Raw genomic sequence first — 23699 nt, 5'->3', positions numbered from 1 at the left:
CATTGGAGGAGAAACGTAAACTTGCCAATGTGCCATTTACAACATAGAGTGGCAAGGAACGGTTAAGGCCCTAGCCTGTATTCATGACTGGTGGTTCAACTTCACATGACGATGCAAGCCCTACTACTCCCTCCTTTAGAGATTTTAAGAGATTTCAGCAGTCATCAAAAACACAGCAAACATCTCTGCCTACTAAAGAAGACATGTTATCACAAACCCCCAAGGAGAGTCCAAGGGTGTTGGTTGCGATGCCTGAACTTCCCATTGCTGTACGGGACTCCTTTCACCATTTTCAGCACCCCCTCTGCATATGCTGGATGGATCACCCACAGTGCAGTTCCTGATTTAGATAATGAAGGTGTCAATGTTGTAGACCGAGATTAGGATATTGATGTAGCTGGCGCTGAGGCAGGAAGTGGAGGAGGATGCTGAGGTGGTTTACTTAAATGAGGCACCAGGGGGGAAACAGTTGTTGTCCATGGGATGAAAAAGCCCATAGTCATGCCTGGACAGAGGACCAATAAATCCACCTCTTCGGTCTGGAATTCTTTTTTATCCAAATCTGGACAACAAATGTATTGCCATATATAGCTTATGTAAAGCTCCAATAAGCAGGGTAATGATCTTGCCCACCTAGGGACATCCTCCCTTATATGTCACTTGAAGACCCTTCATAAATCTGTGTTTAGTTTAGGAACTGTGGATAGGACCGTCAGCAGTCCAGGGACACCTAAATCCCTTAGTCCTCCTATTGGAGTCAAGTGCCTGAAAAGCACACCACCGACTCCCTCCTCCTCAATTTCCTCCTCTATCCGGGGGAAGTCCTGCAGGCCATTGTCACCAGCATGACTGACTCCTCTTCTATCAGAAAAAGGAGAAAAAAGGCAGTTGAAGGTGGATGCACTCCGATCAGATAGATTTGGATATTCTCATGTTTGAATAAACATTTGATTTAAAATTGTGGGGACTCCAGTTGTCTTTATTAATTCGGTTTTGACAAGGAGATACCCACCAATTTGCGAAATAAGGGGTTAAAAAATCAGGACATACATACACACATGTAGTGACGAAGGTAAAGATAAGTGTTGAAAAGATTTAAAACATGTAGGCAGGTTGAATAGGAGGATGTAGAGTGTGATATTAAGGGATAATTCCCATTGGGCATGTGCCTTAGTATTATATGTCACACTGTTGAAAGACTGGGAAAGGTTTATGTAGTTTCTATTTGCCTCCATAAGCTGAGCAGTGTTGGGTTTATTAACTTTATTTGTTTAACAAGAAGAGTATTTTGATACAATCATTGTAACTCAGTGGATACATTGTATTGCCATCACATTTCTATCTGGCTTATTACACAGATTCTCAGGCATGCAACAATGTTTACTTTGTGCAGTAAGTAAGGTGATTTATACTTCCACTGGTCACTGCTGATAATTTGGTGTGCAGTCTTCAATACACAAGTGGGTACGAACCCTTTATTGATGACACTGTACTGCTGGCAAATTGCCTGAAAATTGCCGTTTTTAAAGCAGTATTCGTATATTTCTGCACAGGCACACTGTTAACCTCTGCCAATTCCACCTGTCAGGCTGATATTGGCATTTAACGGTGGACTGGGTTGGGGTACTGCGTGAGCAGAGGTCCTATAGTCTTTCAAACAGTGAATCTGACAAATAACATATACACAAACTATATCATATTTTCCCACAAACTGCCTAACACGTGTTTCGCATAGGTGCTTCCTCAAGCTAGCCAGAGGCTAGCTTGAAGAAGCACCTATGCGAAACACGTGTTCTAGATCCGTGTTAGGCAGTTTGTGGGAAGATATGATGTAGTTTGTTTATATGTTATTTGTCAGATTCACTGTTTGAAAGACTGTAGGACCTCTGCTCACGCAGTACCCCACCCCAGGGCAACCTGCGTGGGATGCACTGAGGATAAGCAAGCAGCACAGTGCAGCATACCACCAGATTTAAGGCAAAATATTACACATCTCTTGTCCACTGTTAAATGCCAATATCAGGCTGACAGGTGGAATTGGCAGAGGTTAACAGTGTGCCTGTGCAGATATATACGAATGCTGCTTTAAAAACTGCAATTCTCAGGCAATTTGCCAGCATTACAGTGTCATCAATAAAGGGTTCGCACCCACTTATGTACAGTATTGAAGACTGCACACCTAATTACCAGCAGAGGTCAGCAGTGACCAGTGGAAGTATAAATCACCTTACTTACTGCACAAAGTATACATTGTTGCCTGCCTGAGAATATGGGTAATAAGCCAGATAGGAATGTGATGGTAATACAATGTATCCACTGATGGTTACAATGATTGTATCAAAATACTCTTCTTGTTAAATAAATAAAGTTAATAAACCCAACACTTCTCAGCCTATTAAGGCAAATAGAAACTAAATAAACCTTTCCCAGTCTTTCAACAGTGTGACATATAATACTAAGGCACATGCCCATTGGGAATTATCCCTGAATATCACACTCTACATCCTCCTATTCAACCTGCCTACACATTTTAAATCTTTTCAATACTTATCTTTACCTTCGTCACTACATGTGTGTATGTATGTCCTGATTTTTTAACCCATTATTTCGCAAATTGGTGGGTATCTCCTTGTCAAAACTAAATTAATAAAGACAACTGGAGTCCCCACGGTTTATTTATTCAAACATGAGAATATCCAAATCCAAAGGAGTGCATCCACCTACAACTGCCTTTTTTCTCCTTTTTCTGATTGTTGACCCCAGTTGGTTAGGATAGCACCCCCGCTACACAAAATAAAATAAATAGCGGTATTTACCCACCTAATACAGGGCACAAGAAATCAGAGTGCAGAATCCAAAACCCATCCGTCCTGACTCCTCTTCTATCCTGGATTCCTCCGGAGGATCCTGCAGTGCTACGCCGACTACTGCCGCTGCTGCTGTTGCTGCTAGGAGTCGGTCATCATCCCAGCGGGGAAGTAGTAAGACCACTACGTCTTTCACTAAGCAATTGACCATCCAGCAGTATTTGCCATGAGGACGAAATATGATAGCAGTCATCAAATGGCAAAGTGGATAACTGCGGCCTTGAAAGCTACAGTTTGTTGGTGTTAGACGTGCATCTGGTGTCTGACATCAGTGGAGTGGAATTTAGAAAGCTTATGGAGGTATTGTGTCCCTTGTACCAATTTGCATCTAGATTCCACTTCACTAGGCAGGCGATACCCAGGATGTACAGAGATGTCAGAAAAAGTGTTCTCAGTTCCCTGAAAATTGCAGCTGTACTCTCCACTTAACTATGGTCATGTAGACAAGTGGATCAGGGCAAACTAAGGACTACAGTATATGACTGTGACAGCCCACTGGGTAGATGCGTCCCCTTTCACAGCAGCAGCATCTCCTGCATGCCAGCTCCTTCCAAGGCAGGCTATGATGTGTATCACTGATTTCAGGAAGAGGCACAATGTTGACAACCTCTTAGAGAAACTGAGGGAAATCATCTCCCAATGGCTTACCCCCCTTAGACTCTCCTTGGCATTTGTGGTGTCGGACAATGCCAGTAACATAAATTTCCAACATGTGCCATGTTTTGCCCACATAGTAATTTTGATGGTGCATCAATTCATCAGAAGTGACAGGAGCATACAGGAGATGCTTGCAGTGGCCTGCAAAATTTGCGGACACTTTCGGCATTCTGCCACTGCCTGCCGAAGGCTGGAGCGGCAGCAAAAACTCCTCAACCTGCCCTGCCATCAGCTTAAGCAAAGGTGGTGACGTGCTGGAACTCCACCCTATATATGTTGCAGAGGATGGAGGAGCAGCAAAAGACCATTCAAGCCTACATGGCCACCTATGACATAGGCAGAGGAGCAGGGCTGCACCTGACTCAAGCGCAGTGGAGGCTGATTTCCATGTTGTGCAAGGTTCTCTTGCTGTTTGTACTTTCCACATGTGAAGTCAGCTCCGACACTGCCAGCTTGAGTCAGGTGATTCCCCTGGTCAGGCTGTTGCAGAAGCAGCTGGAGAAAGTGAAGGAGGAGCTAAAGCATTGCGATTCCACGAAGCATGTAGCTCTTGTGGGTGAATCCCTACATACACTTTGCCAGGATACAAGGGTGGTCAGTCTTTTAAAGTCAGTGGAATACATTCTGGCCACCGTGCTCAATCCACAGTTTAAAGCATATGTTGTGTCTCTGTTTCCAGTGGACACAAGTCTACAAAGGTGCAAAGACCTGCTGGTCAGGAGATTGTCATCTGAAGGGGACCGTTACACTGCCACAGCTCCCCCTTCATTTTCTCCCACACCTGAGGCTGCGTGGAAACAGCTGCAATTTCCCACACAACCCATTGGCGGGGATGCAGGGCAGGAAGGAGAGAGTTTGGACATCTGGTCCTGACTAAAGGACCTGCCAACGATTGCTGACATGTCTACTGTCGCTGCATTGGATGCTGTCACCATTGGTGACAGCATCCAAGTAGACATGTCAGACAGTCCTTACCTGTACTGGCAGGAAAAAAAGGCAGTTTGGAAACCCCTGTACAAACTGGCTCTATTTTACCTCCAGTGTATACTCCGAAAGAGTTTTAGTGCAGCGGGGAACCTGGTCAGTGAGTAGCGAAGGATGTTGCTTCCGCAAAATGAGAAGAAGATGATGTTTATAAAAATTAATTATCAATTATTCAATGAAGACCAGGAAATGCCTCCAGAGATTATAATGGGACCTGTGATTGGGGAGTCCAGCGGGGATGAATTGAAAAAAAGGATAAGGAAGTACACACTGAAGGGGGCGAGGAATCAGAGGAGGAGGATGCTGAGTGACGATGACATCTTGTATCTGTAAAGCCAGTTTATTCAGGGAGATATGAATTGGGGTTTTTTGGGGGCCCAAACAAACCAATCATTTCAGCCACAGTTTTGTAGGCCCTGTTGCTAATTTTGCAAAGCTAAACTCTAAATTTGTATAAAAAATCCTCAGTTCAATCGAGTCTCCATGGATGATTGTCACCAGTTTTGGTGCAAGTTCAGATCTGCAAAGTTCGGGAGGATTTGGATTTCTGAAGAACCTAACCGCAGATCCCCAATAACAAATGTGACATTTCTTTGGGCATACTACTATAATTAGCATTATTGAAAAAAAGAAGATAAAAGGAAATACAAGACAGAAGAATTACAGACAGAAATGAGCAAAAAAATATAAAAGATGTGTAGGAAAAATGCAGGAGGGCATGTACAGGCAAATAAATTAGACACAGTAGTGTGAAAATGTAAAACCTGATTAAAACCTATTTATGAACATATGAAACATTTTATTTTACAGGAATGTAGGAAATTGTAAATATAGTTACCTTTCAAACATTGTTTTCTCTGGCCCACTAAGGAACGATATGTCTCTGTTGTATGACTGAAGTAATATTAATGACTCACAATGGAACTTCTCTGGCTTGTTGCAATAAAACCATTCATTTTCATGTCTATATTCACAAACTTCTTTCAGGAATTTAAGCTGAAATCCACATTCACTCTTGACTTGTTGGCTACCATTGACAAAGGTACCTAAGAAGTATATGAGACTATAGTCATTGTTCCTTGCTCTCCATAGTGCTGCAACACCTTCACTTGGATGGTAAAGTATCAAAGAGATAAATACATTTCCTTCCCAAAATAGAGTGAAATGAACATGATATGATCCATTGTGAAAATCTTCAACCCTCCCAGATGCCCCAGCATTAAGATTTGGTGTAAAGATTCTTGCTTTTATGAAGTCACCACCATATGATTTCTTATTGCCCAAGTGGTCAAACATATCAATCTGAACAATTAACTTTTCTCCAATGCAGTATTTCTCTCTTGGATTAAAAATCGTGGCTTTACTTTTCTTAGCACTTGTTGTATAGTTAATGTTGCTGAACTGGATTGTAGGAATCAGGTCAGATATTCTGTTGAAAACTGAGAGCTCCTCAATGGACAAGGCAGAATCACGAATATTCTTTATTTCATTATTCAGAGAGGGTTTGACTGGGAAAGAGCTTGTACGGGAAATCTGAAAAGGTAAATTGACATTGACAAAAGAAATATATAAATAAAAATAAATAATTATAATAAAATATATATTATAAAGGCACGGTCCTGCCCTTATATTAAGGCTGAACCGATCAAACGGAATTTTCCCATAGGGAACTTTTGAGATGGGGGCATGGTGTTTGAGGGGCTACACCTCAAAAGTTACAAGACGAACTGAGCTAAAATTTAACATGGACGCCTAGAATCGTCGAACGGTGCTGCATGCCAAATAGGGCGAAATAGTAAAAAATGAGCAATTTGGAGCAATCTAAACTTCCAACTGTCAGTTTTTTTCTGCCATTTCAGAAGTGGCTTTTTGACACCGTTTTTAATGAAAGTCTATTGGGAAGGCATAACTCAGGGTAGAGGAAGAATTAAAACTTTCGGTTTTATTAGATAGATATTGTCCCAGTGTAGTGCCTTTTGGGGTTAATGTTTTTCAGATAATTATAGTTTTGTTTTTTTAATTTAGTGAAACATGCCCCATTATAAAGGGGCATGTTTCACTAAAGCTCCTGCTCTCCATTCTCCCCTTCTCCTCAGTTCCCAAACCACCTCCTCCGGTCCTACTCCTCTACTTCCCTTCTGCTCACCTCCTCCTCTGCACCCCCTCTCTCCATTCTCCGCTCCCCCTCCTCTTCTTCACTTCCAATACTCCCCTACTCCTCACCCCCTCTCATGCTCTCCATTCTCCACTCCCCCTCCTCTTGCTTCTCTCCCTCATCCTCCAACTCTCCTCTCCATTACCCCTACTCCTCTCCTCTGCTCCACCTCCTCCTCATCTCCACTATCCCTCCTCCTCCACTCCCCCTCTTCTCTGCTCCCCCTCCTCTCCCTCTCCCCGGTGGGGTACAGGAAGAGAAGACCCAGCGTCGGGGAGATGGAGGAGGAGATGAGTAGCACCGGGGAAAGAGATTGCAGCAGACCCGTGAGCAGGGGCAGAAAACTAGAAAACACAGTGTTTCCATTGCTGCTGATCATGTAGCATGCATCGCACATGACAAGTGGTACACAGTGCCTCTCCCTTTGCTCTCTCTCCACACGTCCACTCCTCCTCCTCCTCACCCCCCTTCTTCCTCATCTCCACTTCCCCTCCTTCTCACCCCTCTCCTGCTCTATCTCCTCTGCTTCACCTCTTCCCCCTCTCCTCTGCTCCCCCTCCTCCATTCCTGCTCTCCCTTCTACTCTCCTCCACTCCCCTCATCAGCTCCACCATCTCCTTCTTATTTGCTCTCCATCCTTTGCTTCCCCCTCCTCTACTCTGCTTTCCTCACCCTCACTCACCCTTCCCCTGCTCTCCTTTATCCGCTCCCTCTATCCTCCACTCCCCCCTCTCCTCCACTCCTTCACTTCCCCTCCTCCTCAAACCTTCTCCTGCTTTCACTTCTCTGGTTATCCTCTCCTCTGCTCCCCTTCATCCTCTCTTCCTCATCCTCCTCTGATCCTCCTCCTTCTCCACTACCCCCCACATCTTCTGCTTGCCCTCATCCACCTCCTCTTCTCTGCTCCCCCTTCTCGTCTGCTCCCCAACCATCTACTATCCCTCTTCCGCTCCCCTTTCCTTCACGTCTCTCTCCTCTGCTTCCACGTCTCTCCCCCTCCTCTCCGCTCCTTCTACTTCTCTCCTCTTCACCTCTTTCCTCACACTTCTCTCTGTCTCTCTCTCAGACTGCTGGGGACCCAGTGGTGGGGTGCAGGAAGAGAAGGCCCAGCGCCGGGGAGGTGGAGGAAGAGATGACTAACGCCGGGGAAAGAGAGTGCAGCAGACCTGTGAGCAGGGGCAGAAAACATAGCATTTCCATCGCTGATGATCCTTTAGCATGCATCGCCGATGACAAGTGGTACACAGCGTCTGCATATACTGCTCTCCTTTCTCCGCTCCTTCTCCACACATCTACTCTTCCTCCACACATCCTCTCCCCCTCCTCCTTCCCTCTCCTCCAATTCCCCTTCTCCTCTCCTCCACTTTCCCTCTTCATCCCCTCTCTTGCTCTCTCTCTCTGCTTCACCACTCTCCCCTTTCCTCTGCGTCCCCTCCTCCTCTCCTCCACTTCCCCTCCTCCTCCTCTCCTCCACTTTCACTCCTTCTCACTCCCTCTTCCTTCTCTGCTTCACTTCAACACACTCTCCTTCTCTCCTTCACTTACCATCCTCTGCTCCTGCTGTCAATTCTCCTCTCCTACTCTTCTCAGCTCCTCCACCTACTTCTCATATGCACTTCTTCATCTCTTGCTCCCCCTCCTATTCTCCCTGTATTGTGCTCCCCCTTCTGCTCCTCTGCTTCCATCCTCCTCACTTCCACTTTCCCCCTCCCCTGCTCTCCCTTATCCACTCCTGCTCTCCTCTATTCCCCCTCTCCTGCTTTTCCTTCTCTGCTTCTCATCCGCTCCTCTTCCTCCTCTCCTCCCCATCCTCCTCCGCCCCCCCACATATTCTGCTTCCCCTCATCCACCCTTCTTCTCCGATACCCCTTCTTCTCTGCTCCCCAATCATCCACTATCCCTCTTTCGCTCCTCTTTCCTCCTTGTCTTTCTCTCTCCTCTGTTTCCCCTCCTGAGCTGTGCTATCGATTTTGGCTGGTCGGTGTCCTGAGCTGTGCTATCTGAGTTAAAAAAATAAATTGAAAAAAAAAAAAAGCTATGAAATTCCATAGACAAAAAGCCTTATGGGTTTTACATGTCTCATTAAGGCTTCTTATGCCCCTTTCAGACCGCACAAATGAAACGGTATATTGCCGTTTCTTTACCGTTTCAAAACGGTAATATGTGCGGTCTGAAAGGTCCAGAGTGAAGTTACCGTTTTAAAATAACTGGTATTTGAAAACGGTAAAAAAGAAGGGTCCTACACGTTTCAGACCCGTTTTTTTTTGCGGTCTGAACGGGTCTGAAACGGTACCCAGGCAGCAGTGAGCACTATTGGTCCCCAGTGCCTGCATATTTAATGAGCCAGACGCTAATTACATATGCGCATATGTAAGTAGCCGATAAATACATATGTGCAAATTAATTAGCCGCTCATTACATATGCGCATATGTAATGAACGGCCGGCTCGTTAAATATGCACTGCGCTGGTTCAGAGGGACCAGCGCAGAGGGGACCTGGCTCAGAGGGGACCCTCCCCTAATGTGTTTAAGAAAACCCCCTGCCTCGTGCCTTACGATCCCTGCTGTTGGCTCCTGCTGGCTCCTGCTGCTTATAAAAAAAGTGACTTTCGGAAAATGGCTGCCCCATAGGAAAGACTGTTTAAAAAAACTGTCTTTGGTATGGGGGCAGCCATTTTCCGAAAGTCACTTTTTTTATTAGCAGCAGGATTCTGCACAGCTGGGATCCGCAAGGCATGAGGTACTGGCTGCACGGGGGGCTTTCTTAAACACATTGGGTGGTTGGGGGGGTGGTGGGGGTGTTAGCCTCTATTGGTTGGGGGGGGTTAACTGTAACACGCTGCCACACAGCGTGTTACAGGGGGGGGGGTTGCTGAAGACCGCACTGGCTTTGATCCTGTATTTGAAAAGTTTCCAAAAACGGGTCTGCCAGTGTCAAAAAACGGCACTTAAACAGTAATATCCCGTTTAAGAGATGTGAAAGGGGTTTTACCTGGCAGACCCGTTTTTAGAAACGTTTCAAAATACCTGGTCAAAGTCAGTTTTGCGGTCTAAAAGCAGCATTACACATGATCTGACATTTCAGAAACCTGTTGTAACTCTTCCACTCAAACTCCAAAAAGCAATGAAATTCTGATCATTAAGGCTGGCGCCTTAATGGACGTGTTCCTTGCACAATACAGATATGGGTAAGTGCAGATTCAGCACTCTCACAGAGTGAGATTGCTGTCACTCACACAATGGTGGAGCTGCTAATTCACAGATTTGTGTGCTCATTGGAATACACAAATGCAGTCTATGCAAAGGTCGAAGCAGAAGACAAAGCTGCTCAGGTGAGGTAATAGTGGTGTTGATTGGAGGGAGGAGACAGAGCAGTGTGGCTGTGTGGACAGAGATATGTGGATAGGGGGAAGACTCAGCAACATTGATGGGGGACAAAGCAACACAGACGGGTGGAAAACAGTGGTGCAGATGGGGGAAGGTAAGACCGAGTGATTCAGTGGGGGGGGGGGGCAGAGTGCAACAGATAGGGTAAAGAGAATGGTGCAGATGGGGAAAAGACAGTAGCACAGATGGTGGGGAGATAGAGTGGTGTGGATGGTTGGACAGTGCTGTGTGGATGAGGGGAATAGAGCAGCACAGATGGAAAGAAGCAGTGTCATGGATGGGGGGCATAGTAGCATGGAGGGGTTAAGTATTTCTACCTACCCTTGGGAGTGGCAGCTAAGCCTAATCCTGGGGGTTGGCTGAGGCTAACACCTCACCACCACCCCCAGGGCCATAGCCCTAACAGTGACCTCAATACTTACCTTCCCGGCAATGTCAGATAAATGAATGGGGTAAGAGTGGTGAGGATCGGGGGGGGGGGAGATTATGCAGAAGGGAGACAAATTGGTGCAGATGTGGGGTAAAGATGCAGATAGGTTGAAAACACTGGCATGGGTGGAAGAAAACTAGGTGAAGATGGGAGAGAAGACAGAGTGGCAGAGTGATGTTGAAGAGGGAAACACTGAGCAGAAAACGGTGGTACAGACAAGGCACATATGGTGAAAGACCATATGTGTAGATAAATTATATATAATGTTTAAAAAGAAATCACAGGGGCCCTGCACTGTATTGATCACTCGCTAAATTAACTAACTATAATAAACAGTGGAGATTTAGTTCATGAACTAAATCTCCACTGTTTATTATAGTTAGTTAATTTAGCGAGTGCAGAGCCCCTGTGATTTCTATTCAAACAATGTGGTCTCAAACCATAGGGCACCCCAAATCTAGGAATGGTGAGTGCCGATGATAATTGCTTTTTGTTTATTAGATTCATTTTTAATTAGTCTCTTTGTGGTCTCTTTTTCTCATGCACCCTGTTTTAACTCATTTATCATAGCTTGTGTCAACTATTTCCCTAGATGCTTTGCAACAGGTGTGATGGTAATTGCCTCACCTTTAAAAAGCAAAGTTGCAGTGAACTTTAGACCAGACAGCATGCCTGAAGTCTAACAGCAATGTGATAGCTATGATTATGTTAATAATTTTTAGCAATAGAAACATAGAATTTGACGGCAGATAAGAACCACTTGGCCGATCTAGTCTGCTCCTTTTTTAAACATGTTACCTCAAACCATATATCATCCTTAAGGAGCCCATACACGGTCCGTTGTGTAGGGCTCCGTTCTGTACTATGCGATGCGCGCTTCCGCGCATCACATAGTACGGTACAAAAAGTATGTGCTGCACATACTTTTTGTACTAGGTACACATCGGAACGGATCGCAGTGCATGCACAAGGGATGCGATCCGATACGATGTGTACTTTAAAAGTACAGAACGGACCGAAAAAATGGACCGTGTATGGGGGGCATTATTTCTTTGTAAGGATATCAATATGTCTATCCCAAGCATGTTTAAATTGCTCTACTGTATTTGATTTTACCACCAACTGCTTTCTGGTACTTGTTCTTCACACTTGGACAGATTTGGCTGTGGGCGGACCCTGATTTGGTGAAGTGGGAGTTCTAACCCATCAGTAATCAGGAGCCAGGAGTCCTTTGCCTGCTTTATTCATCCACTATTTTTGTTCGTCGGGAGGCTTGCCACCTAGCAACAGCTGGTGGTTATGTCGGGAGGCTTACACCATAACCCACCAGCTGTTGCTAGGTGGCAATCCTATTCCCTAGAACAAAGAGAGTTTGCAGATCATAGATTCCTGCAAACTAGTGTTTGTTCGTCGGGAGGCTTGCCACCTAGCAACAGCTGGTGGGTTATGGTGTAAGCCTCCCGACATACGCTGGAATGGTATAGTGAAATAAAATTTTCACTTACCTTACCACAGCCAGGGGAGTAGGGAGCTTAGCTGCTGATGCATGACATGTGCACAGGCAGTGCACATATACTGCAGGTCATGCAGGTGCACTCTAGTCACATGCACCTGCTGTATATAAGGCTAAGCCCCGCCCCCTGAGGTCAGATTTTACCTCAGCGCTGAAGGAAGGAGGAAGCTGTGTCTGTGTTTGCTACAGACAGACTGATAAAATCCCCATCCTTCAGCAAAACAGATGGCCCTCCAAACATTACATGGCTGTGGCTGCTTATACCTCCTCTTCCTCGCAGAATGAGGTATTATTTAAGAGGAGAAAGTTATTTAACCCTGTCAGGTCGGAAGACAGCAGGGAAGTTTCTGGGGAGAAAGGAGAGCCCAGTCAGGCAGTCTCTCCTCCTCCCCCTGCCTATTCTCACAGTGTTGTGGAAAGGCACAAAAAGAAACAAACAAACAGTCCATGTTTCTTCAAGAGATGCCTGTTCAGGCAATAACATCTCTTTACCAGGTATTGCCTGCAGTAGGAATACCTGAGAGGTCTGTAACAGACCACCCTCTCTTGCCCATGGCCGGCACATTTTCCTGCCTGTCACTGGCAGTATGCTCAACAACAAGCTCATAACAGGGACTAGTGCTCAGAAAAGGGACTAGTCACCACAGTACACAGTCCCCAGCTAACTCACAGGGAGTGGCTTGGGAGTTAGAGGATGTAACAAGATCCAGTGAATCCTCTCACAGGGGTGAATATAGTGATTTGCAAATGACCTGAGTGGCATTGGCAAGTGAAATGCCCCATTTATGCAATACACAGCACACTCTGCCCTGAACAAGTGCTTGAGGTGTAGTAATTCACCCAGCTGGCTTTTGCAGCCCCTCATTAAGGAGGACAGATTGTTCTCTGTAACACCTGGGCATTCCTGAAATCCCTGCCCTTTTTACCCTAGAGATTGACTCTGCTTTCTCAGCACAAGTGGGGGAAAAAGTGCTGCAAAAAATAAATAGATAAAAATAAATAAAGTTCAAAGTAACTGACACTGTGGGCCAGTATTATTTGCCCTGGATAAGGCAGAGTAAGAAGGGTTCCAGCAAACTCCCTAGATTCCCTGCTTCCAAATGGCCCTATTGAAAGCTGTTAATAGAGCTACCCTGATGATTGGCCAGGCCTTTAATTCTATTTCAAATGCCCGCAGAACTGCCAGCAAGCAAGTGCAGATCTCAGTAATGTAGCTCCTGCATCAGTGGATGTCCCAAACCTAATTCTGATCTTTCAGTCCTGACTTCATACACAAGGTTAAGTTCTGATAAAGTCCCCAGCCCTTCAAGGGGCCTGTTTGCTAGGAGGGTCATTCTGTTAGAGCCAGCAGTTTGAACCTAGAGCAATGTGACAGCCACAGAGTCCTCAGAGGAGGCTTCTCCCAGACACAGGTCACGAGAGGTGAAGTGAATATCATCCTAATAAAGACAGAGGATTCCTCCCTGTCTTTCCAGAGCATTGGCCTCCTGTAGGCGGACTACCATGTACAGGTGGGAGGAGGGGCATATTCCCCTTGTTCCTTTTCCTAACCAGATATGCTCCCATCCAGGGAACACTAGTTCTGGATGCTGGATAAATAATGTCCCTCGCCCTTTAACAGGGCTAGATCGAGTCGGCAGACAACTGCAAATAGGTTGGGTCAGCTACCATTTCCCTGTAAGGAAACAGGACCTTTCATATAGGCCAGTACTGAATATATATGAAACCTTGGTCTTTCCATATGGAGGGTTTAGCAGATATACCCTTTAGGCTGGTCCAAGCTAAACATTGTAGCTCAACAGACCCGAAGGAGGCATTTAACATGATACTGGAACATCCAAATCATAGGAGGCTGCTAAGTTCCCTGTGGAGAGACGTTCCATGCAACTGGACTGTAATGGATTTCGGACTGTCCAATGCCCCTTACATACTCATATGCATCATGAAGGCAGCAATTACACACCTCAGACAGTAAAGGGTTTGCTGTTATTATCTACCTAGGTAATCTCCTGGTAGTGCATGCAGAACAATTGTCCCCCCTTTCTCCCAGGTATCATATCCTGTCGCTCCTCTGGCATCTAGGTTTTCATAAGAACCTTGAGAAATTTGTATTAATACCTTCCCAATCTTTCTGGGGTCTTTGATAGATTCCTCTTCTTTATCAATAGCGGTTCCCTCAGACAAGTGGAACGCCATATAAGTCTGTTTCTCAGGTGCTCAGTTTTCCCTGAGAGACTTGGCTAGGCTGATAAGGAAAATGAGAGCCTCAGATCCTGAGTTTTCTCCACGTACCTCTCATATGCAGACAATTCCAGAACCTCCTATCATCCCTTATTTGACAGGATTAGGACAGACAAAATAATACTATCTCCCATAGTCCACAGGGAGATTCACAGTTGGAAAACATTTCCTATTCCAGATCTCCCCTACCTCCTACTCCAGACATAGTCATCACATCAGATGCATCCCTCATGGGCTGGGGGGTCCATTCACCCAGTGCAATACAGTAGGAGGGAAGTGGACCGCTTGAGATTCTAAAGCTCATATCAATCTCTTAGAGCTAAGAGCTGCCAGATTGGCTATATCCTCTGTATTTCCCTCAGACCCACGGGATAATTCAGTTCAGCTTTGTCTGGACATCAAAACCACTGTTTATCTACCTCAAAAGAATAAGAGGCACTTGATCTTGCATTCTCTGTCAGCAGGCAATAAATGCCTGGAAGTGGGCAGTACAGCGGTCCATTCTCCTGTTTGCTTCATGCATACAAGAAGAGTTAAACAAGATAGCCATTTCCTTATACATAACCAGTCATACTGTGGATTGAGCGACTCACCAGTTCCTTCGGAGGTGTAGATTTAGATCCCACTGCTGCCATAACACACCAGAGATCTTTCTCAGAATTGCAAAGACCTTGGGTCACCCACAAGTGGATACGTTTGCAACACCATCAAACGTACAAGTTCTGACATTCATATCCAAAATTCGGACTCAAGGGACTCTCCACATGGATGCTATGTCCTTTTTCGCGGGCTGACATTCCACTTTCATATGCCTTTTTCCCTCTGGCTCTGCGGTTGTGGGTCATCCACAAAATCGAAACAGACGTGTCCAAAATACCCAAATATTTCTGGCATACTCTGTCTGGCCCTCCAGAGTTTTGTTCCCTTTATCAAACTTTTTCACAAGGTTCCGGGCTTCCTCTAGGTTCATCTACAGACTGCTTCCAGGGCAGCACAGACCTACTGAAACATCTTTCACATTGTATGTGGATTGCAACATTACTAGGTTGCAGACCATTCCCAACCTCTCTGCCTTTTCCACGCCTTGCCTGTTTTAGGCCTAGAATAAGATCCAGATATCAATCCATAATTGAATTTCTAGCCTTACAGTCCTCTAACCTTCCTTCTTCAGGCCCTCTTTTCCGAGCCTAGCATAACTCTGGACTTCCTTGCCACCACATTCGAAACAGGTTTGGCTTATGCCAAGATATGCTCATATGGCTTGACTCTAGCTCTCCTTATCCCAGGCCTCAGAGAATAAGAATACTTAAAGGACCACCATGCTATGGCATTCTACCTGGTGGGACATTAATCCCTTTTTGTACTTCTTGGCCACTATACCACCATCTGCAGATATCTTTGGCCTTTCAAAGAAGTTAGCTTCACTATTAGCCCCTGCCTTTGCAGCCAGAGGGGCTGAGTTTTCGTCAAACCACATATCTGAACCTGGATGACCCCTACGCCAATGGGTTTCCTTATTATTCTACGGGGACACACAAAAACAAGTTCCATGCACACACCTCTGGTGGAATGTGATCTGGTCAGAGACCAGTCAGATCCAGATCTTTGTATAGTTGATTGCCAATCCACTTACATACCCCTCACAGTACCTGTAAGGAGAGACATCAAACAAACTTCTCTCTCACATGCCAGAATATTTTTCATCCTGCCAGACCTTTTTATGACCAGGGAGTGTATAGTTTCCACCATACAGAGTTCTGGAATAGACACTCCACTTCAAAGGCCATCCCCTTCACTGTGACGCAGTTAATTCAATGGCTGCTAGAGGCTTACCATTTCAGCCTGTATTGCAAGCTGCACATTGGTCATCCGCTTGGACTTTCTTTAGACATTGCTGGAGGCCTTCTGGTTCTCAAAGAATTGCGTTCCTTAGAGCAACCACCAGGTGTGTGGTAGTCTACCCACCAGCTGTTGCTAGGTGGCAAGCCTCCCGACGAACAAACACTAGTTTGCAGGAATCTATGATCTGCAAACTCTCTTTGTTCTAGGGAATAGGATTGCCACCTAGCAACAGCTCCCACCCTTCCCACCCAGTACCTTGCTAGGTCTGCTGCTTGTTCTCTCTAAGGTTCGGTTATATACCTAACTTATCCTTTGATTCAAGGCACTCCGAAGGCCTAGAAGAAGCAACAAGTGCAGTCACCTAAATATCAGAAATTAATTATTTCCTCTTCTCTGCTATACTCACAAGTTTGCCTCAGTTTATAACATGCCTGGCTACAGTACAGCATGGCAGTTATTTCAGTTGTTGGTTCCTAGTCCAACCCAGTTTCATTCTTACTCCTTCCAGTAGAGTTTCTCAGATCTGATCTATGTTCATTATGAATGTTCTAGTTAACATTATTTTTGCATACAATGGTCTTTGCATACAATGGTATTTCTCTCTTGTTCCACTTTAGGATTGCCATCTGTAAGCTTCTGTAAAATCTGACCTCAGGGGCCGGGCTTAGCCTTATATACAGCAGGTGCATGTGACTAGAGTGCACCTGCATGACCTGCAGTATATGTGCACTGCCTGTGCACATGTCATGCATCAGCAGCTAAGCTCCCTACTCCCCTGGCTGTGGTAAGGTAAGTGAAAATTTTATTTCACTATACCATTCCAGCGTATGTCGGGAGGCTTACACCATAACCCACCAGCTGTTGCTAGGTGGCAAGCCTCCCGACGAACAAACACTAGTTTGCAGGAATCTATGATCTGCAAACTCTCTTTGTTCTAGGGAATAGGATTGCCACCTAGCAACAGCTGGTGGGTTATGGTGTAAGCCTCCCGACATAACCACCAGCTGTTGCTAGGTGGCAATCCTATTCCCTATTACAAAGAGAGTTTGCAGATCATAGATTCCTGCAAACTAGTGTATTTGTCCACTACTTGGCGGGAAAAAAATCTATGGACAGACAAAATACAAACACTGACACAAGGATTTTGTAATTATACCTTTCAGCTGCTTGCACTAACACATTGTGCCTCTTTGCTAAAAACTGCTTTATTAACCAAAGAACTTGACGTGCCAATAAACACTAATAAGCTTTATCGATACCAAAAGCTTTTCTGCTTTGCAGTACCTAATGACTGCATGACGCTGATAACGACTTTCTAATACCCCTTTCACACTGCAGCTCTTAACCGGTATATTGCCGATTTTTTAGCCTTTTAAAAGGTTAGAACTGCAGTGTGAAAGCACCGGTCTGCATTTACAGGTTTTTTTTTTTTTAGTATTGTCCTGTCTTGTATTGTATTGTGTTGTATTTAGTACTGTCATTGTGTGAGCAATCAGCTGTACAATCACAGCTAATGTAACAGATAATACCAATATATACCCGCTGTGAGCTGATGCTCTTTTGTCTGTTTTTTTAAATGTGTATTAAACTAATAAAAATGAAGATTAAAAAAAAACAAATAACCGGTATTTGCAAACGGGTAAAAAACAGAGTCCTACTGTCACACGCAGCCGCGGCGGTGCGCGGCGGGCATATTACTCACCCGTTCACGCCCGCCGTCGGCTAGCGTGTAGTGGTCTCCGGGTCAGCGGCAGCGGGCAGAGACAGTCTGGTGGGCAGCGGGCAGCGTGGGACGCCGACAGGTGTAGCATTGTGTACTGTAATGGCGCCGGGAGGCCGGCGCCGCCATCTTGGTTAAGGACAAATAGCAGATTGGCCCAGGTCTGAGGTTTCCGCCCATACTGACCTGACAGCCAATGGCAGCCGCCCTCTTGGGATATAGGGGATCTGCCTAGGGCTGTTCAGTGTCAGTACAAAGAGTCTCCAGAGGCGTTCACAGCTCCCAGCTGACTCCGGCTCTCTGACTCACCTCTCCTGACCTTGGTGCCTTGCTCGTGCTCTATACTGGTCTAGGTTACTGCTTAACACCATCGCTGCCAGTTCTCTCCACAGTCTGGCCTCTGCCTGTATCCCTGAGCTTCCTGGCCTAGCTCTTCAAGTCCTCCTGCTTCCAAGCAATTCTGCAATCTTCATTTCTTCATTCATCTTCAAGGATGCTTCATTTACCATCAAGTACATTCTCTTTCCGGATCCTCTTATTCTTCAAGACCCCAGCCTGTCGTCCTATGCTATTGAACTGTCATTATTCAAATGAACTTTCTTCTTCTAAAAGTGCCTTGCTGGCTCAAGTATTATTTACCACTAACTGTCACTTAAAGAAAGTATTCAAGTGTGTATTGTTTCCATTGATGAATTCTATTATTAAACCTGCACGATTTAATCCTTCCTCCTCTGGTCCGTCTCCGGTTGCTACACACCACACGACTTCATCCAGCCCTTCAGTCGTGACACCTACATGGTTCAGAGCCATTTTTTATGCAGTGTGAACGGCTCTGAACCAGTATATAGGACTCAGGCAGTAGCTATGAGAGTGCAGTGCATATATAATGAGTCGCTCATTAAATATGTGCATATGTAATGAGCGGCTCATTCATATGCACTGTGCTCATTACATATGCACTATGCTGTCTTATAGTTACTGTCTGTCCTGCTTTCATACTGCAAACCTGCTTGAGACCCGGTATTTATGTGCAGTGTGAAAGGGGTTTAAAACGGTAATATACCATTTTAAATATCGTTTCAAACTACCGGGTCTCAAATGTTTAGGCAATGTGAAAGCAACATAATATGCCTAACAACCTTGCCTAATCTACTAACTAATGACCGCATGACTCTTATAAAAACTTTCCAATATGCCTAACAACCTTGCCTAATATTCCACTAACAAATTATTGGCACTTATATTATTCTTGGATAAATGTTGTTCAACTTTACATCTTTATTGTTTTTTTGGTACTTGTGTATTATCTGGGCACTTGATTTTTTCATCGCACGTTAAAAAATCGCGTTGCATCGCATCACATACAATCATATCGCATGCGAAGCGACGCAATGCAAGGCGATTGAACCCGATTTTTAATCGCACAGGCACCCAGATGCCTGATTCCTATGTTAAATGACCCCCCAGACCCGATTTTTGATTGTACACCCACCCTGATGGGTGATTACTATGTTAAATGGCCCCCTATTGTTAACGCCACCCCACTATCAACGCCAACCCGAAGCGTGGCGAGCGGCAGCGGTACGCATCCTCTGGCCTCATACCCCCACTATCCACGTCGGCTTGGAGTTGATTTTATAAAGCGCTGCGGAATATGTAAGCGCTATATAAGAAACTGTTAATAAATAAATATAGTGTGGCGAGCGCAACCCGGAAGTAGCGTGCGGCCATGCTGCCGCCATGAAACTTAACAAGTACCAATACATCTACCATAATATTATGTACAGTGAATTATAAAAGGTATATATGTTAGCAGTAATGAGTGCATAGTGCACCTGCAAACACCATCTGTCTTGCATATTATGTACAGTGCCAAGAGACAGCAAACATCTACATGGTGGACTTGGAGTGTGAATCCATATATGGTTGAGAAGAGATCAAGTACCCAAATATAATTATCTTTCAAGAGTATTTTGATTATAACATCTTGATCTGGGAGGGTAATAACCTCAGCATTGAGGATTTTATTTATAACATCCAAATCAATTCTCATAATTTAAGGTTCACCTATAAACAGCACCTGAAGTAGATTGACTAATTAGATCTAGGGAGAAATGTAATAGGGTGTGAGAATCAGAAAGTGAGAGATTTTAGGAAAGAGTTTTCCCACAATTTTTTTTTTTTACATTTTTTGTATACTAAAAAAAAAACAGGTTTATTTTACCATATTCAAAGTTTTTACAGGTGAGAAAAGATTGCAGTGAAATAGAGAACTACTGGGAAAAATTATGCTGTAGGACCGGTTTGTAGATAGAGGCTATGAAAGACCAAAAATACAACATGAACATACAGTATCCACACATTCTTATTTAATAGAACCAATATGTTCCAAAGTAATGATCTATTCTACTGTAACTCGGAATATGGAGAGACATGATACACCTTTTCTTATTTAGTATTAACAAGAGAACACACAGAATAATGCAATGTTTTTTAAATTGAAACTGATATATTTTTAATGGTACATTTATCAGGTGAACATAATTTTTGGAGTTTTTCCCACAAACCTGATTGACCAATTATCTGAGCACCTTCAGTAAATCAGGCTGACGAACTACCAAATTATGACACACTTGCTTTATAGTAAAGTTTGGTATGTGTTATTTTGACTATGTTAAGGATTATATTTCCACCCTGTACCTAAACAGACTTTAATATATTACAAAGAGAGTACCTCTGAATGCACTGCAGGGCACCAGCGACACCTCTATTAAGCCCCCCTGTTAGTGGGGGCAGTAGGTAGGTAGATTGATAGAAGTAATAGAGTGCAATAAAATAGAGTTTTAACAATACCACCACCTTTTTAGGTTAAAACCTCTTATATATAAAGGAATTCTGCATTTTTATTTGCATAAGAAATACAATGATAAAAACATTCAATAAAACATACAAAGTACATGTGATCTTTCCCATAAACGAATGATTGATGACCCTACGCATTTCCTCTTAACGACTTCATCAGGGGAAAGTCAAAGTGAATAATTTTATTAGATTCAATGATTCCTTTTCACAAGGTTCTTCATTGATAAAAACCAGGAAAAAATCCACACTGGTGAAACAATAAAAATAATAAGCAAATGTTCCAAAAATATTTTTTCCTATGAGAAGGGCTTATTCTATAGAGATACCAGACAGATAGTAATCCCACATGTGCCTCTTCCAAACAGGATATGACTTTAATATATGTATGCTCTTTCAGGGGAAAAAGTCTACATGAGGCCTGGGCTCTGCAGGAAAAGGAGTCAGACACCACAAATCAAAAAGGGAGGGGCAAGAAGGGATCAAAAATATATCTGTCTTTAAACTCTCAGAATACACACCCAAGGATTATCTTTTGTTCAGCCATTTGAGGTTGAGAGAAAGTGAATTGTTTAAATTCCATAGATTGCGTTTTAAAGATCACTTTGCTTGACAGCCTAAAAAATTGATCATAGCTCCCCCCTGCCCTTAAAACCTAATAGTGTATTTGATCCGCCCTCCTCCAGCAGCTCCATTGACAGCTTCATGTGACTTGTGAAACATGACGTGTTGTTGCCTGAAAAAATTCTGCTAAAGTTTATTATAATCTGAACGCTAAAGAAAGTAAGGCTATTACATAATTACGTGAAATACGGTATAGGCGAGGGGGGGGGGATCATTATACTTAATAAGGTTGAAAATAAAAAGGGAATCGACAGGCAACTTTCTAATAAGGATTGCTATATGAATTTGACCTATGACCCTATTGATAAGTACAAAAAATATATTAATTCTATTTGCCTGGTGGGCTTTAATAATCACTGGATTCATGATTCATGATCGTGGTTTTTAATCCAGAATTTTCCTAGGGTTCCTCGTATATATTTTGCCCAAAGTCTATAAATTTTGGTCTCTTCTCCTGGGAGACAAATAATTTTGATTATGGGTTCCCTATAAGCCAGTCAGTCTCCCAGTACGTGGACTACTTTTTGCAATCCGTTGTACAAAGTAGTCCGTATTTTTTGAGTAATAATACAGATTTTTTTTTAAACAAATTATCCAACTTTGGTCATCCCCCAACTAACTGTCACCAGCTTATACACTAACTAACATAAATTACCAGGATGGTTTTGTTAAAGTGCATGTGCATGTGCCAGTACACATTCTATTAGACCACCCATTCTTGCTTATGTTGTTTGAGTTAATTATGCAAAACATATTTTCTGTATGATAATTAATTATTGTTGCAGCAGCACCAGAGCACGGCGATGAGGTCCAACATGGCCCCATTATATGCCAATTTATTTATGTACCAGTATGAAAATTTTGTTATATTTTGTTTAATGCTACTTTTTCACATTTGATTAAGTTTTTTTAGAGAAGAAGTCGTGGACCTGAGGACCAAACAGTGGACAGCCATGATCAGTGCATCCTCAGCATGGTGCTTTTTATCCCGGGTGGCGCCGAGGACAGGAGCCGGACAAAGGTAGCAGAAGTGCTGCAGCAGGGGGTGCAACACTGGTGACCCTTCAGTTACCAATATTCTCCGTTCAGCCAACCAATGGGGATAAGTGTTAGTAACCCTTTCACTGCCAGTTCTCTGCAAGTGGGTCCCTACTTATAGTTCTGTAAGTGGTTCACTTGTGTTCCCTCTCTTCCCCATTGGTAACATAATATTCCTCTGTAAGGAGGGATTGTATGTGCATGCCAGGGGCGGATTGGCCCAGCAGAAAACCGGGCCATTTCCCGGTCGGCCGGCTCATAAGTCACCAGAATCTCTGGCAGGGCCGCTGACTGCACAACCACGATCTCAGCCATTGGAGGGCTGCTGCAGGGCCGCATGCAGCTCCTCCCATGGTGCAACACCGCCCTTCATCCTTCCCTCAGCCCGGCAGCAACTACTAAAACTACAACTCCCACAAACCTTTGCCAGGCTCAGCACGGGGTGTATTTGGGAGCAATCTGCTTGACTATTGGCTGTCTGTACAGAGAGTAGGTGGGAACTGAACATAGTTAGCAGCAGCAGGAACTTCAAGACAGCTGCCCCTGGGCTGTGACTCAAGTGAAGTGATCCCTTGCGACTCGAGTACAGTGGTGGTGCTGAAAATGCAAGTGAATTGGGCAGTGTAGCATCAAGGTTAATCCGGGATGCCACATAGCCTGCATATCATCACAGTCTCACAAACTAAGGATGGATGGTGGCAGCAGCAAGTGTGTGCTATGCTGCTGCTTTATTACAAATAAGGAGCTGACCACCCAGTCTGTGCTGCCTGGCAGGGAAGGGGTTACAGGGAAGCTAACCTTCTGGGAAGAGCTTATAGCATCCCCCTGGCCACTGATGGATCAGGTGCTCAGGACAGGAGGAAGAGGGTCACTAGTGTGGAGCATCGGGTGAGGGGGATAATGATGGATGGAGGGAGCCTTGTTTACACAGTTACACACTGACATTGCTAACGTCACATAGGGCCTTATTCTAGTTCACTCTTAGAGGCAAATTCCTTCCCATGTGCACTGCAGGTGGGGCAGATGTAACATGTGCAGAGAGAATTAGATTTGGGTGGGGTTTTTCTTCAAAGTGAGATCTATATTGCAGTGTAAAAATAAAGCAGTCAGTATTTTCCCTGCACAGAAACAAAATAACTCACCCAAATCTAATTCTGTCTGCACATGTTACATCTGCCCCACCTGCAGTGCACATGGTTTTTTTCCAGCTAAGAAGGATTTTGTCAGAAGAGTGAAATAGAATAAGGCCCATAGTCCCCACTCTCCTGCATTAACTGTTTCTATACAATCATATTGTTCTATCCTCCTTTTATAGTGTAATACAGTATATCAGCTGCTCATCTCCAGTCCAAATAAGTTGGTATCATGGCAGTGACTTTACC

At 44.3% G+C, this 23699-nt stretch overlaps 1 protein-coding gene across 1 annotated transcript in view; it reads right to left on the bottom strand.

Moving 5' to 3' along the window:
- The window catches only part of LOC146008234 (NXPE family member 4-like), an 87620-nt gene that overhangs the window by 38012 nt on the left and 25909 nt on the right, over positions 1-23699 (bottom strand). The window contains exon 3 of the mRNA XM_083147311.1: positions 5347-6041. Coding sequence (XP_083003437.1) covers positions 5347-6041 — 695 coding nt within the window. The remainder of the gene's footprint in view (positions 1-5346; positions 6042-23699) is intronic.

The sequence above is a fragment of the Crinia signifera genome, chromosome 6 (assembly GCF_055691185.1).
Source record: "Crinia signifera chromosome 6, ASM5569118v1, whole genome shotgun sequence".
Lineage (NCBI taxonomy): Eukaryota > Metazoa > Chordata > Amphibia > Anura > Myobatrachidae > Crinia > Crinia signifera.
Note: the sequence above shows the minus strand (reverse complement) of the source record. Positions and strands in the feature narration are given on the sequence as shown.